Below are 15,266 nucleotides of genomic sequence, written 5' to 3'. Positions count from 1 at the left end.
CTGCTGTTTGCCAAACCGATGAGAGACAGAGACTGTATGACGATGATGGACCCTTTCCACAACAAGTACGGGAAAAAAGTAGCAGCCGCTCTGAGCCTGTTTGCAGTGTTTGTTGAACTCACCTGGCTGCCTGCAATTCTCACCGGTTTAGGTGAGTAGATACATAAACGTGACATCTTCTGCCAAACTCATACCGATGACATACAAGAGTTTATTTCAGTCTCATCATCTGATGATAGTTCCTTTGAGTAACTGTATCCATCAAATTGAAGAATGGATGCGTCAGAATTTTCTACCACATGAGGAAAAGACAGGAGTAATAATTTTTGGCTCCAAATATGAAATCGCAGATATCAGCGCTAACCTTGACTCCATGTCGCTGAACTTATTTCATGCATTCATTTTAGTGGATTGGGTTATTGCAACGGGTGGCCCCATTACGGGTCGCCACAGGTCGCCATCCTTTTTCATATCAGCCTATCTTCTGCATCTTCCTCTACACCAACTGTCCTCGTCTTCCTCAAAACATCCATCCATCCTGGATTCCTCCTGGGGAGGTTTTCTGGGCATGTCTGGAGGACATTCCCCAAGGAGACCTTGGGGAAGACCTAGGACACGCTGGAGGGACTATGTCTCTTGGCTTGATGAGTCATTTTAACATGATGTTAAATCTTAGCCTGTGGGGGGGTTAATGTCACGTGCTACAAATCATTAGCATTTGGGTAAATAGTCTTGCCATGTTTGCATGACCAGCCCTGATCCATGGTCCTGAAGCCTTATTAGGACATCTTCATCTTTCAAGTTTATATTGAATGTGAATATTTAAATGTGTTTTGACTGAAACTATATTTAACAGGAGGAACCATGAGTGTGGTTCTGGACTTGCCCTACAACGTTTGTGTCTGGATCTCTGCTCTCATCGCCATCACCTACACCCTACTGGGAGGTCTGTACTCTGTGGCCTACACAGATGTTATACAGCTGGTCCTCATATTTGTCAGCTTGGTGAGTTATCAGACAGTTTAAGAGGAATCAAAATAAATCAGTTACGTAAAAGTCATTTATCATGTCCCGTTTATCAATCTCTCAGTTCATCTGTGTTCCCTTTGTTATGACGAGTCCTCACACCTTGGACATCAGTCAGACTCTGATGAACAACACCTTAAACGCTCCCTGGATCGGTCAACCAGAGATGAAAAGGATCTGGATCATGATTGACGACTTTCTCTTCATGGTAAAAAAGTTAAAGCATGTTTTGGATCAAATACATTCTACTCTGCACAGATAGTTGTAGGATAGTGATAAATGTCCGATGTTTTCTTTTGTAACCGAGTAGCACCAAGGAGAACGTAAATATCCTCTAACTGAAGTTGTTAAGTTTACGGTAGACTTGAGTGCCTGCTAAAGACTTGGTGAACAACTTGATAAAGTTAATCAGTTATGCTGCCTTTTTTTCCAGGGAGTCGGGGGTTTGGGATATCAAGACCTTCACCAAAGGATCTTGTCATCTTCTTCCACAGCTTCAGCCAAGCGCTGTTGTTTCGCTGCTGCTATGCTCATATTTATATTTGCTATACCACCTATTCTGATTGGAGCGGCTGCTGCATCAACTGGTAACAATTAACCTGACGTTTGACATTCAAACGTCGTTTGAAATAGAATCACAGACGAACATTGAAGGGATATATTACCAACAGGATAAACATACATCACAAAAAAGTCAAAAAGTTTTTGTTCCACCAGAAGACTGATGTGATATCCGTACTCCATCTGTTTGGTAACAATATGTTAGATCCTCAGAAAACAAGACAAATAGTCTAACGATGGATTTTGACTTTGTTTTAAAAGAAATTGGGGCCAATGATAGGCTGATCATTCAAAGCAGATCCATATCTGGGTGTGGATTCAGGATTACTTTGTTAAAGTCATAACATAAAGTGTTGGTTTTCATGATGTTGTACCAATACCTGTAATTACATATGATTTAATTGCACATGTCATGAATATACATATCAAAGATCCATTTTCAAAAATGACCAAAGCACCATTTGTCCAGAGCAGGGGTCGGTAACCCACGGCTACTGCTCCATGGGGTGATTCTAAAAACCCTTCAAACCAACAGAGGAAGGTGGACGTCACAAAAATAGATCATGTGATCCATTTTTCTGTCCATTCCCTCAGACTGGAACCAGACCACCTATGGTTCTCCATCTCCATACGAACGTGGGGAAGTTGCTCTCACTCTGCCCATCGTCCTGCAGCACCTCACCCCCACCTTCATCTCCGTCATCGGGATCGGATGTATAGCTGCTGCTGTGATGTCATCAGCTGACTCTGCTTTACTTTCTTCTGCTTCTGTCTTTACTTCAAACATCTACAAGACCATCCTGAGACCAAAGGTAAAAAAAACATTCATCTTATATATCTTAATGACTTCAAGGTGTGACAAGTGATTTTAAGGAGAAGAAATGGAGGTAAGGAGAACGCAAATGAAGTCCAAGACTATATGATTCCAAAGGACATAAGAAAGAGCAGGATTCATTGGTGTTCCAAGCGTGCAATTTGCAGGACTGACAAAATATCCCCAGAATACCGTCTGGGAATATCTATCCATCCAATTTTCTTGTCGTTTTCTTGAAAACTTCCAATCTGATTTGACTCTTTACTGAGTGGCTTGCACACTTGTGTGCCACAGAACAGTGGTTGGGAATCACTGCAATAAATATAAAAATATCCTCATGGAGAAGTAATGTTGGAAGAAGAGTTTAGAATCTTAGATTAGATCAGGAAATTGTAAGATTTTAATCTTTTAATTTTCTTCTTCAGGCATCGGACTGGGAGAATCACAGGGCAGTCCAGGTTTCGGTGGTGGTCGTGGGTGTGGTTGGAACATCTCTCACCATGCTGGATAATGGAATCATGACATTCTTGTTCCTGAGTTATGAGTTTGCTTACAACATTATTTTCCCTGAACTTTTCTGTGTCCTCTTCTTCAACATCTCCAATGGTTATGGGGCTATAATGGGAGTACTGGTGCCACTGATGTTAAAACTGCTGAGTGGAGACCCATCATTAGGATTAGAACCAGTCCTACATTTCCCAGGATGCACTCTGGAGGATGGTGTTTATGTCCAGTATTCTCCAGTTAAGACCATCTCCATGCTGTCTTCCATTGCTGCCATCTTGTTGTTCTCCTACCTGGCTTCTGTCCTCTTCAACAAAGGTGTTCTACCTGAGAAGTGGGATGTGTTCAAAGTGAAAGCCCAGCACTCACCAGTACCATTGACACCAGTAGGTGGCGCCATAGAGGAGGAAGAGAAGGAGACTCTGGATTCAGGCGGAGCGAAGCATCACAGCATTGATTTGTAAAAGTTGTCATATTCCTGATTTCATAATTGTCTGATGTCTTAATGTTTGTTGGATGTGACAACGTGCCTTTATTGATCCCTGCTGTAAACGGAAATAAATGGTCAGTCTTTGGTTTTAGTTGAGAATCGACGCGAAGAAAACAACCAAGAGAAGAGAGTAAATAAACACACAAGTTCTCTATAAACGGTCATTTAATCTGCCGGCTGTGTCGCCTACATAATCCATGTAATTGTAGTACTGATGCACGTGTATCAAACTATTACAGGTATACCTCGGCTTCGTTTGTTCGAGTTACGTCGTTCTTAATTATGCATCAGTTTTAAATAAAAGTTCCACAGGACAATTAGAATCAACTTTACAAGGTTTTGATGCAGTTTTTCCGGACCCAGTTTGAGGGTCTAAGGCCACACGATGACGGAACTTTTTGAAAACTCAACTTTTGTGTTGCGTTTACACCTTCCGTCCACACGACAACGCAGATATCCGGAACGAAAACGCAACTTTTTAAAAACGCTGACGCCTGCGACGAAAACCTCTGTGATATCATAAATAAAGCTGTTTGACTGACGCAGATGTGATTCCTAACGTCAACATTCCACATATCAGATGACTCACTCTGCCTCATGCCCCACAGCTGCCATCAGTCATTCATAAAACTGAGACTATGTGTTGCTAGAAAAAATTATTCTTGTGCATATTTTTTTTATAATAAAGTTACTTTTAAAGATGTTGAAATATCCAAATGTCCTGCATGAGGGCAGTAATTGAAATAAAGCAAAAACACCAGATCTCATACTGGTTTCCACCCTGGCTTTTGACAAGCTCATTTTTAAACATTTTCTGCAGTTTTTTGAATAACTGTCTAAATAATGACCTGGAATGGTCAAGATCCACTAAGTTATTCATCTGGCTTCTCAGAAAGAGCATCAGTAAAGAAAGTAATCAACTTTTAAGACCTCTCAAACTCTCTTGATGGCTCTTCAAACACTGAAATGTTGTAAAACCAGTCACCCAAGTCCTCAAAGATGAACACTGAGGGCTTGGAAAAAAACGTATACATTGAATAGATGTTATACAAACTGAGTTTGTTAGTCACTACGCATCCCTGTTGGCTTCATTCCTCAAAAAAACCCACATGCAAGGTCACTCTAAAATTGTCCAAAGGTGTTAACATCTTTTTGCATGTGGCCTTGCGTTGAGTTGGCATCTATTTTGGGCTGTTCCCTGCCTCTTGCTGGTAGACATCAGGGGTAGACTCCAACTGGGGGTAGAGTAACTGAAAGATGAATATCTACTTGTAATTCATTCAGGATTTGATGGTGTTGACTTGAAGACGTGAATTCATCTTCAAAAATCACAGTTTTACAACTCCTTTAAAAGTGCCGAGTCAATTCAAATGACGCAGCATACCCTTCAGACAGTGCCCGAGTTGCAATATATTTATTTGTCCTTCCTCTTCTGGCATAAAATGGCCACAGAGCTGGGATGGCAGGAGAAAAAAAAGAGGTGTGTTGTACAAGTAGTCCTCAAGATATGAACAGGCAACTTACAAACATATCTGAGTGCTGTAGTTCCCTTTTCTGCCACAACTCATGCCGAGACGTGTAACATTAACTGCCCACAGATCAAGTGTTTTCCACTATCACTGACCGCCTCACCGGCGTAACAACCTGGATGCACAGGGACCTTCTAAATCTCAAGCTTTATTTTTCCACCAGAGCTCTGCCTTTGAAAAAAACCCCCACGATTGCCACAAAGTTCAAAAACCAGTGGATTGCCTCGATAGAAGGAACAACATGACCCTGAAGGACCAGCAGCAGTGGCTTAAATGTTGTCAGAGCTGATGAGGACCAGCTGTGCGGGACAGGTGAATGGGGTTTGTTCAATGAAGGGGCGTGACCGACAGGTAGAGTGGGGCCGAAGTGGGGGAGTGGAATAACGCCAGCAGGCTGCTGGAAGCAGCCCGTGGTAAAGGAGTGGAATGTGTAAATGTATTACCAAAGTGACAAGTTAAAAAATCATTACTGTCAATGATCCCATTTTGTTTTTCGTTGAAAAGACAACAATGATTGCTTTTATGTGCATGACAACATGCTACTCCTAGCTGACCTAACTTTTGATCTATTCACTATCCCGCCAGTGAGAACGGCTACTACTGCTGAAAAGAACATGTTTTCTATTGAATCAACACAGGAAGTGAACGTATTTGACTTTATTTGGTGGCACCAAATCAAAATGCTCCCACACTTGACAATGCTTCTTGGAGGGCTCCATCACTCAAAATGACAAAAGTCAGAGTGTCACGTGAAAAACGACGACTGTTCATAACGTACAACGTGTGTAGAACAGGGATCTGATATTTCAGCCGCCATAAATACCCCGAGCATCACGCCAAAGTTTCACAGCTCCGCTGTCAAACCAAAGCAGTCAGCTGATCAGGTCTGAATGAAGCAATGAAGTGGTTCGACTGTATGTAAAAGCTCTGTCTCAAATAATTAGAGGTGCTCTGTGAGGTCAACACACTGATACAATGGATTACATTCAGAAAAGGATAGTATGCAAACAGAAATCTGGCAGTTAACTCTATGCGTTTAAAGTTTTTAGCTCACACCAATTAAATAAAACCGGTTTCAAAACACCGGTTTATGGTCCTGAGGGCATTGAAGATCATCCTCTACTGTGATTTGGAATGGAATGTGTCACCCAATTCATTCAGGCATCAGTGAGCCTAGAAGACAGTCAATCATGGCCATGAACGTCTCAGGAGTGATAGTGATGGTGGTTTTATGGAGAAAGATACCAAAGAAGACATTTCACATAGCACAAGCAATGCTGTTCAATGATTGAACCCAATTACTGCACTGGTAACAGCTGCACCAGAATCCAAACTATTACAGTAATCTCTTGCTCTTTTGAGGTTCATGATGCACAACTTCACTGACCCATCGCTCATGACCATAGGTGAGGGTAGGAACGAAGATTGAATGGTAGCTCCCTCTTTGTGACAACAGGGCGGTAAAGTGACTGCAATACCGCTCCTGCTGCCCCAATTCTCCGTCCAATCTCACGCTCCATCGTTCCCTCACTCGTGAACAGGACCACCACCTGGTGCTCCCTCAACAACCTGACACTGAACTCGAAAACCAAGGAGATGGTGCTGGACGTAAGGAGAAAGAGGGAGGATCCCTCACCTCTACTAATCCAGGGGGACCTTGTGGAACGGGCCAGCGACTTAAAGTTCCTGGGAACACACATCTCAGAGGACCTTACATGGGGCACTAACTATTTTCTAACAATTTCTAACGTAGCTTTACACAGGAAACTAAAAATTATATTCATTTGCCCCATTTATTCATGTGATGCATGCAGATTTGGTCCCCTTCTTTTCATCCTCTGCAATCTGTCATTCGGTCTTTTTTCTTTCACTCAGTCATTTTCTAAACCCACTTCATCTGCTTTTGCTGGGTCTCGGGGTGCGGCAGCCTATCCCAGCCGACTTGGGGAGTGAGGCAGGAGTTGTAAAATGTGTGATTTTGAATTAATTTACTCATCTGTGTCAGATTCTGCCTTTTCTCTGAACCCTGCTTTTTGCCTGCCCCTTGCCTGATCTGTCAGCCAGTTTGGACTTACTCCTGTAACTGATTCTGCCTGATTCCAACCTGCCTGATTGAACTGATTTCCGATCCTATACAACATGGTCACCACTAGAGACAACCTCAACATCTTCATTTCCTCCATCTCCAGCGTGGCTTCATGTCTTCTTTTCAGCAGCGGTGTCTGTAATCCATCAATCATGGTGTAACTTTATCCGTCATTCTAGCAGACTCTTCTGCCCCACAAGACACCTGACACTTTCCTACACTTGTTTCAGCCTGCTTGGATCCGTTTCTTCAACTTGTTACCACACACAGTTGTTTTGGACAGTTTTGGGCTGAAATGTATTAACAGTCCTCCATTTTTGCTATTTCACTCATGAATTCAACAAGACTGGCAGAGGGAACCCAACAGAGAAGCAGGCAGGTCGAGAGTCTCAGAATATTTCATTAAAACTTCCTGCCAAACCACATTTTGTTGGTTAACTTTCGGTCTTCTCCGGGCCACTGCTTGATTATTCAACATTCTTGACTTGTCATGGCAACAAAAAGATAACTTGGGAGATTGTTCTAAAAAAAAACAATCTTGGAGTACCCTGATTTTTCAGTGATTTCTCCAGTTTTATGAATCACTCACACTTCTTATAACATCATTGATAAATATCAATCGATAAATACTAGATTCAGATACAACAGATAAATACTAGACACAACACTGACAATACAAGACATATAGTACACTACTTGACAGTCTGAAGAAAAATGCTGTTGGACGTCCTTCCCAATTAGGTACTCTGAATTGTATTTGTTGCGACTGCTGCTATAGAGCCCTCTGCTGCACTGTACATGAAGGAGAACCTCGGTCTCTCTGTGGAGGCGCTTTGTGACAGGAACCTGTCACTGAAGGCAGAAGGAGGCTGGCAGAAGGTAGTGTGCAGGGGGTGGCTGGTGTTCCTGGCTTTGGACATGGTCCTACCTTCCAGAATTGTCTCCAGAGGCCAGGCCAACCGAACCACTGAACCTGATTAACAGATGAGTCCTACGATCTTCACTGTCTTTTCCTGTCCCCACCACCCCAACGTCATTTTTTGCATTGGGGTGGACCTGTATCTGGTGGGGTAATCAAGGCTGAACAATGTTGCTGCAGATTTAACATACTCAGCATTCCACACTTTAACACCTTACCCCCTTACAAACTCACAGAGAAGCTCCAGACACCTGGACTGACCCATATGCTGTGTGGCTTCCCAGGACAACACCAGCACCGTTAAAGTTGCGGATGACTGGAGATAGAGAGGGTGAAAACCTTCGAGTTTCTTGGAACCTACATTACCAAGGACCTCACCTGGTGTCACAATACCCAACAAATCATCAAGAAGTACCAACAGAGATTGTACTTCTTGAGAAAGTTTTACAGCTCTTTCGACACATGCATTATAGACATGCATGGTGGTAAGGATACTTACCACCTCAATCACTGGTACAGAAACTGTATTGCACAAGACAGGAAGGCTCTCCAGTGTTGATCAAGGCTTCACAGCACATTGCCGGGGCAGTCTTCCCCTCACTCCAAGGCACTTACAAAACCAGAGTCCTTCATAGAACACAAATTGTCATAAGAGACAGCACACATCCACAACACACTCTTTATACTCCTACTATCAGGCCAATGCTACAAGAGCTTGAAGTTCAGTACCACAAGGCTGGCAAACAATTTCTACCCACAAGCCATCAGGCTTTTTGTTGGGTCTAAATCTCGAACATTCACTCAAAAACTGTTCTAAGCTAGACCAGGGTCATCAGACAAAGGCACCCAGAGAGGTTTTAAAGTTTTACCAGCTGCAGCAGGGAGAGACACAGAAGAGATGCACTTGACTTGGTGCAATTCAAAGTAGACTCTGACTCTGTCCCACCCGGCTGCTTTCTTTTATTAAAAAATGGATAGAGCAGGGTTAGATAAAGACGCGCGCAGGCGTCGTGACAGTTTAGATCACACACAAGGTCGAGAACAATAAGACCTTTTTCTACATGTTGGGAGTTAACTTGTGGTTATCTATGTTGGAACATTCTAATCGTCATCAAGGTTGTAGCTGTCTGCAGTAGGTGATTAACTGGAACAGGATGTGTTTGTTAGTACATTCGGGTGCAGCACTTCTTAAATGTAGATTATGACATTTTAGAAACACACATATACTTCATTTAAATTTTAGCTTATCTTACATTTCCCTCCTGTTGTGGGTTTCTAAACATCAAACACAACTTGTCTCGAAAGCTTTTCATCGTGTCATCATGGGAGAAACGTCACAAACAGGTGGTCAACCCAGGGAGGGGCGAAAAACCCTAAGCAATTCGGAATGGGAACATGGAAAAATGCACAGTTAGGGAAAATTCCCCTCCTACCCTCCGCACGGAGCGGCAGTCTCATGACCTGGATGACCTGTGGGAAAAAGGGTGAGCCTGACCGAAGGCGCCACAATCGCTTAAGTTGCGACGGGTGCTTGGTGGTGGCTACACCACGTAGCAGGGGACCAGGCGGGTGCCTGCTCCCCCGACGAGGGAGAAAGTTCTTTAGCTAGAGGATAGTTCCTCGTCAATGTCAGAGTCAATGTCCTCAATTTTGACAAGGTTGTAAGCATGGAGGTGGGCAACGAACACCTGGTTCATCATGCGTTTGGACATGGGGATCACACAACATGAGCAAAAGGCACATGTCAGGAGGAAGAGGACGACGACGGCAACAAAGGGGAAGATGATTTTTACCAGCACCTGGGACCATGTGCCAGTGAAGAGCCAATCGAGCAAGCCAGCTTGGGGGTGAGGGTCCGCGGACATGGCGCGGCGAAGATTCGTCATAGTACGCATAGCATCGATGATGGTGGAGTTCTCGTCTGGGATGTAGGTACAACAGGATTCACCGATCATTGCACAGACACCACCTTGGGGGGCGAGACTAAGATCGAGGGCCATCCTGTTTTGGAGAGCCATGAGGCGTAGAGCAGTAAGTTCTTTGTTCTGGGCATCATTGATGGTGATAGAGGCGTTAATAAAACTTTGGAGGCGATAGTCGATGGTCTCAAGGCGCAACATGTTTTTTCCTACCCCAATGTTTGGAAAAAGGGCTAGGAGGACTTTTTGTCCTGTTGTCCAATGTTTGTTTTCCGAGGGGACATCGGATCCCCAGATGGGATCATGAGGTTTGAAATCCACATATCGGCTTCTTCTGGTGGGCAGGTCCTCAAGAGTCAGAAGGTAGGTGTGGTCGGATACGCGAACTGGCGCACAGATAGCAGATGAATTTCGGGGCAGGGCCATATATACTCTCCAACCGCAAAGCCACCAAATCTCGTCCAGGGCAATGGTGTGAGTGGTAGAGGGAATGGAACGGATTGTTTTGCAGTGACTTGGAATAATGGAGCCTTTCAGATTAGCTCCAGTGATGTTGACACACAATTGAAAGCAGGTGCCATTGATACCAGTGCAGTGGTCTAGGTCACTGTGGTTGAGAGTGGCTCTAAGACCTAGGGGCGTAGCATTGGTCAAACGTGGCAGTGGGGTATACCGAGGTGCGTTTGGGTCCGTGGGGGTGAGTCCCAGGGTCGGGTTCAGGACGCTGAGAGAGTGGGTTTCGCTGAGTGGGGATGCGTAGAGGTGTGGTTGGGACACAGCGTGGGGGAGGATGGAGCAAACATAGCAACCAGACTTGTTGGCTTTATGGGCTGTAAGGTTGGCGTACTTCCACCAAAGGTTGGCGTGGAATGGAGAAGGATGATCGGGGTCGTTCTCATCGTCGTGTATAGTCCATGTAGACCCAAAGTGGCTGGGGTCGTCGTGTGGTACTGGCGGGATGACGGCTGGGGCGATGAGTCTTGTAGCTGCTGGGAGAGCAGGGTTGCCTCCGACTACGGAGGGAATGGTTTTAGGTGATAAGACACAGACGCGAATGTTGAATTCTGGGTCCGGGCCATCTGTTGCTGGGCACAGGCTGAATCTGACGCATCCTGGGGTGGTGGGCACAACTGTTATTTTGTACTCGTCTCCCCGGATCTTTGCTTGGATGTTCTGCTGGTTAGTTGGGGTGGCTATCAGGAGTCCAATGGTTGTTACCAGGAGTTGCTGGACCTTCATTGTAATTCTTGGACCTTCTTGCAATGGGACTGGTGTATCCACGTGTCTCGTTCAGCAATCTTGACAGCCGTGGGGGTGGTGATCAATACTCTGAAGGGCCCGTTCCACTTAGGACTTGACCAGTTTTTTCTCTTGATCACCTTAAGCAAGATCAGGTCCCCAGGTCTCAGCAGCTCCTGTGTGGGTGACAGAGATAAAGAGGAAGGGGGCAGATCATTTGCTCTTTGGATTTCTCTTTTTTCAAAGAGTTTGCACAGCCATTTTGTCAGGGGATCGAGCTGGCCTATTTGTTCTTGTACCGTTTGACCTTCCCACAGTGGGAGGTTGAATGGTCGGCCGTGTACCGCTTCGAATGGTGTCAGACCTGTGCTTGTGGGTGTGATGCGCATGTATGTTTTGACTAAGTCTAAACACTCTGGCCATGGCTTTTTGGTTTATTCCATGGTTTTGCGGAGTCGCAATTTGACCGTACCGTTTGTTCTTTCAACTAGGCCCTACACTTTGCGGGTGATACGCACAGTGATGTTTTAGTTCGATGCCAAGGTGTTTACTTATGTTTTGGACAATTTCGTTGACGAAGTGTGTACCATTGTCGCTACGAATAACGCGTGGTATACCGTGTTCTGGGATGATGTGTTTGCATAAGGCTTTGGCAACTGTGAGTGCATCTGCATGTTTGGATGGGACTAGTTCGACCCATTTGGTTAGTGTATCAATCAACACTAGGCAGTACTTGTAGTTTTGGACTGTGTTAAGTTCGATGAAGTCCATGTGGATGATTTCAAACGGGTAGGAGCCGACTGGATGTTGTCCTCGTTTTGGTCTAACGTTGCCTTGGCTGTTGTGGCAGCAGCATGTGATGCAGTTCCTACAAAAGTTTTTGAAGAAGGTTTGGAGGCCTTGTGACATATGAAAGGCTTGTTCCACTATTGATATCATCCCTCCTGTTGAGACATGGCTCTTGCCATGACTCAGCACAGCAATCGTGTGGAACAAGCTGCGGGGAATGCATGGCTTCTTGTCAACATGGTAAAGGTCGTCGGTGACGGTAGCACCAGACAGCATCCATGAGGTCTTTTCTTTGTCCGGGGCAGCCGATTGCATGTCTTTAAGGACTTCAAGGGGGATCGATTCAGGAACACGCGATCTGGAGGCTTGATGAAGGTGCATGGAGACGGCGTGTTTGGCTGCAATCTTGGCGGCTGCATCAGCCTTGGCGTTGCCTAGGGAGACTGGGTCGGTGCCTGACGTATGGGCGGCACATTTGCAAACTGCTATGGTTCTGGGTAGGAGGACGGCCTCCAAAAGGTCTTGGAGGAGCGTGGCGTGCATGACGGGTCGGCCCGAGGAGTGTGGAGAATGCATATTGGCTGTCCGTATAGATTGTGATGTCATCTCCACGAAAAAGTTTGCATGCTTCTGTGAGGGCCGTTAATTCTGCAGCTTGGGCAGACCAATTGCCAGGCAGTTTACCAGACTTTAGAGTAGAGGTTTGTGTGACTACGGCATAGCCAGTGTGGTTCGTTCTATCAGGGGCTTTGGAAGAGGAGCCATCAACAAACACAATATGGCCAGTCGAAAGCGGTTTGTCCTGGAGGTCTTTTCGGGGCTTACAACAGACAGACGTGCGTTCTTGGCAGCCGTGTGGGTCACCATCTTCGGCAGTAGGCAACAGTGTAGCGGGGTTCAGGGTGCCGCACCGTTTGTTGGTTAAATGGGGCTGTGAGAGCAACGTAGCGGTTACGTTGAGATGTCGAGCTGGTGAGAGGAAGGACATTTTGGTTTGGGTGAGCAAAAGATCGATTGCATGGTTAACAAGTAGGGTCAGAGGGTGGAACAGGACCAATTCGGCTGACATGGTGATAGCCATGGCGGCGGCACAGATGGCCTGAACACATGGGGGTAGCGCAGCGGCGACAGGGTCCATTTTCTTGGAGTAGTAGGCTATTGGCTTGAGCTTTTGGCCATGGGGTTGGAGGAGGACAGATGTCATGAAGCCGCTTTTGCAATCAACCGTTTGGGTGAAGGGTTTTTTGTAGTTGGGCAGGGCCAGGATCCCGGAGTCTGTGATGACGTATTTGAGTGCTGAGAAGGCCTCTGCAGCTTCGGGGGTCCAATCCAGGCGGGCAGACAGGGGCAAATCCTCTGAGTATATGAGGTTTAGAAGTGGCTGTGTTTTCTCTGCGTAGGACGCAATCCATGCACGGCAGTAGTTTGTCAGGCCCAGGAATGCCATCATCTGTCTCTTTGTGGCAGGGCGAGGTGCTTGTAGAACAGCGTCTTTTCTTTCTGCGGTCAGTTGTCGACCTTCTCCAGAGATTCTGTGGCCCAAGAAGGTGACTTCTTGCTGGCACCATTGTATCTTGGCAAGTGAGGCTTTGTTTCCTGTGTTGGCCAGGTGCGTACACAAGGATGCAGCTTCGAGTTTATTTTCTTCTGGTGTAGGGCTGGCTATGAGGATGTCATCGACGTAGAGTAGGATTTGGGTGCTTTGGGCATGGCCATGGAGTGCGATACAGTTGTTGATTTCTTGAGAAAAGATGGTGGGACTTTCGGAGAAACCTTGAGGGAGTCTCGTATAAGTGTATTTCTTTCCATCAAAAGTGAACCCAAACCAACCCATGGCAGAGGGGTGGAGAGGAATGGAGAAAAATGCATTGGCGAGGTCAATGACTGTGAACCATCGTTTCTCTGGGCGGAGCTCATTCAGTAGAGTATGTGGATCTGGAACGCACGGGGCTCGTTGGACGATGGCCTTGTTGACTTCTCGGAGATCATGGACCAGGCGCCACGTAGTGGAGTCTGCCTTTCGAACTGGGAAGATGGGTGTGTTACACTCAGCTGTGGGGCACTCCACGAGGATTTTGGCAGCAATCATGGTAGCAATGACGGGACGGATGCCTTCCTTGGCATCGGGCTTTAAGGGGTATTGCTTCACTCTGGGTCTGTACGTTGTCTTTGGTTCGATTGTCACTTGGGAGGCTGTGGTCAACAGACCCACGTCGGCTTTGGAGGTGGACCAGAATTTCAGTGGAATCTGTGGAAAGTCGGAGGCTACATGAAGGGCTTGGACTGGTTGTCAGGCAGACAAGTGAGTCGTTGGAGAGGCCGTAGTAGTCCATCCGAGGGGGCGTTTCCACATAGTGCCGTAGTAGTGATGGTCCAAACGAAAAGTGGTTGGGTCAACTTGTTCCCAGTGACGCGTATTTTCAGCTGCTGATGCGCGTTGGTTCAGCTGTTGCCATGACATCTCAGCAGAACGAGCTAAGGTTACATGCGGCGTTGCATCACTGGGCATCATGGCTGATACTTCCTCCTGGACAGTTGTGACTGCACAGGCCCAGTTTGGACCCCACAAAAGGTATTTGATGTGTAGTCTTGAGGGCCGTAGGCGGTGGAACCTCAATAGCCATTGGTGGTCCACTGGGTGGTGAGGGAAGAGGATGGTCACATGGAGGGGGAATTGCGTTTGGATGACTGTAGAATGGCATGGGACTGAAGATTTTGTCTGTGCGAGGAGGTCTAGGGTCACCGAAGAGGGCCCTGCTGTGGTTAGGTCCAAGGCATAGAAAGTGGTAGGCGTGGACGGACTTTCGAGGACCAATAGTGATGTGTTGTCCATTTTGGAGACTTTGAGCGTCGTTCCGTCAGCGAGAATACTGAGGTTGAGTGCTACAAGGAGGTCTCGGCTTAAAAGGTTGACTGGACAGTGTGGGCTCAGAACGAAGGTGGTCGTGACTTCTGGATCTGGTGCATCACTTCCTCCATCGTCTACACTGCGGTCCCGTGCTAGTCATTGTGAAAGACTAGGGTTGAACGGGGGGTCTCGTCTTGAAGGGCCTCTGTATCCAGTTTTGGGAAGGGGGCAGTCCCGGGCAAAGTGACCTGCCTTGTTGCAGTTGTAGCAGATGTCGTCTTGAGTAGCCGTGCGGCGTGAGTAGCGTCTGTGGTCCTGGTTGGGACGGCCTCGTCCTCTGCTGCGACGGGCGTTTTGGTAGTAAATGCCAGTCGGCGCTGGGGGGTCGACCATGGTGAGGGCGTCGACTCCTTCCAGGATAGTCATGAGTTTGGCTGTTGCGTCCGAAGCTTTGCGTTTTTGTTGCCTCGTACTCTGCTCCAGCGATGTCCTAGAGCCATTCTAAGGGCGCTTTCCATTTCTCTGCCGTTGAGGTGGTAGCT

At 46.4% G+C, this 15,266-nt stretch overlaps 1 protein-coding gene across 1 annotated transcript; it reads left to right on the top strand.

The window, feature by feature from the left end:
* Nucleotides 1-864: 864 nt before the first annotated feature.
* Nucleotides 865-3,429, top strand: LOC137604057 (high affinity choline transporter 1-like). The gene is made up of 5 exons (XM_068327989.1): nt 865-1,005; nt 1,091-1,234; nt 1,460-1,613; nt 2,182-2,399; nt 2,827-3,429. The coding sequence occupies exons 1-5, from the start codon at nt 865-867 to the stop codon at nt 3,367-3,369; spliced, it is 1,200 nt and encodes a 399-aa protein (XP_068184090.1). The 3' UTR covers nt 3,370-3,429.
* Nucleotides 3,430-15,266: the final 11,837 nt, after the last annotated feature.

Source organism: Antennarius striatus, chromosome 11 (genome assembly GCF_040054535.1).
Source record: "Antennarius striatus isolate MH-2024 chromosome 11, ASM4005453v1, whole genome shotgun sequence".
Lineage (NCBI taxonomy): Eukaryota > Metazoa > Chordata > Actinopteri > Lophiiformes > Antennariidae > Antennarius > Antennarius striatus.
Note: the sequence above shows the minus strand (reverse complement) of the source record. Positions and strands in the feature narration are given on the sequence as shown.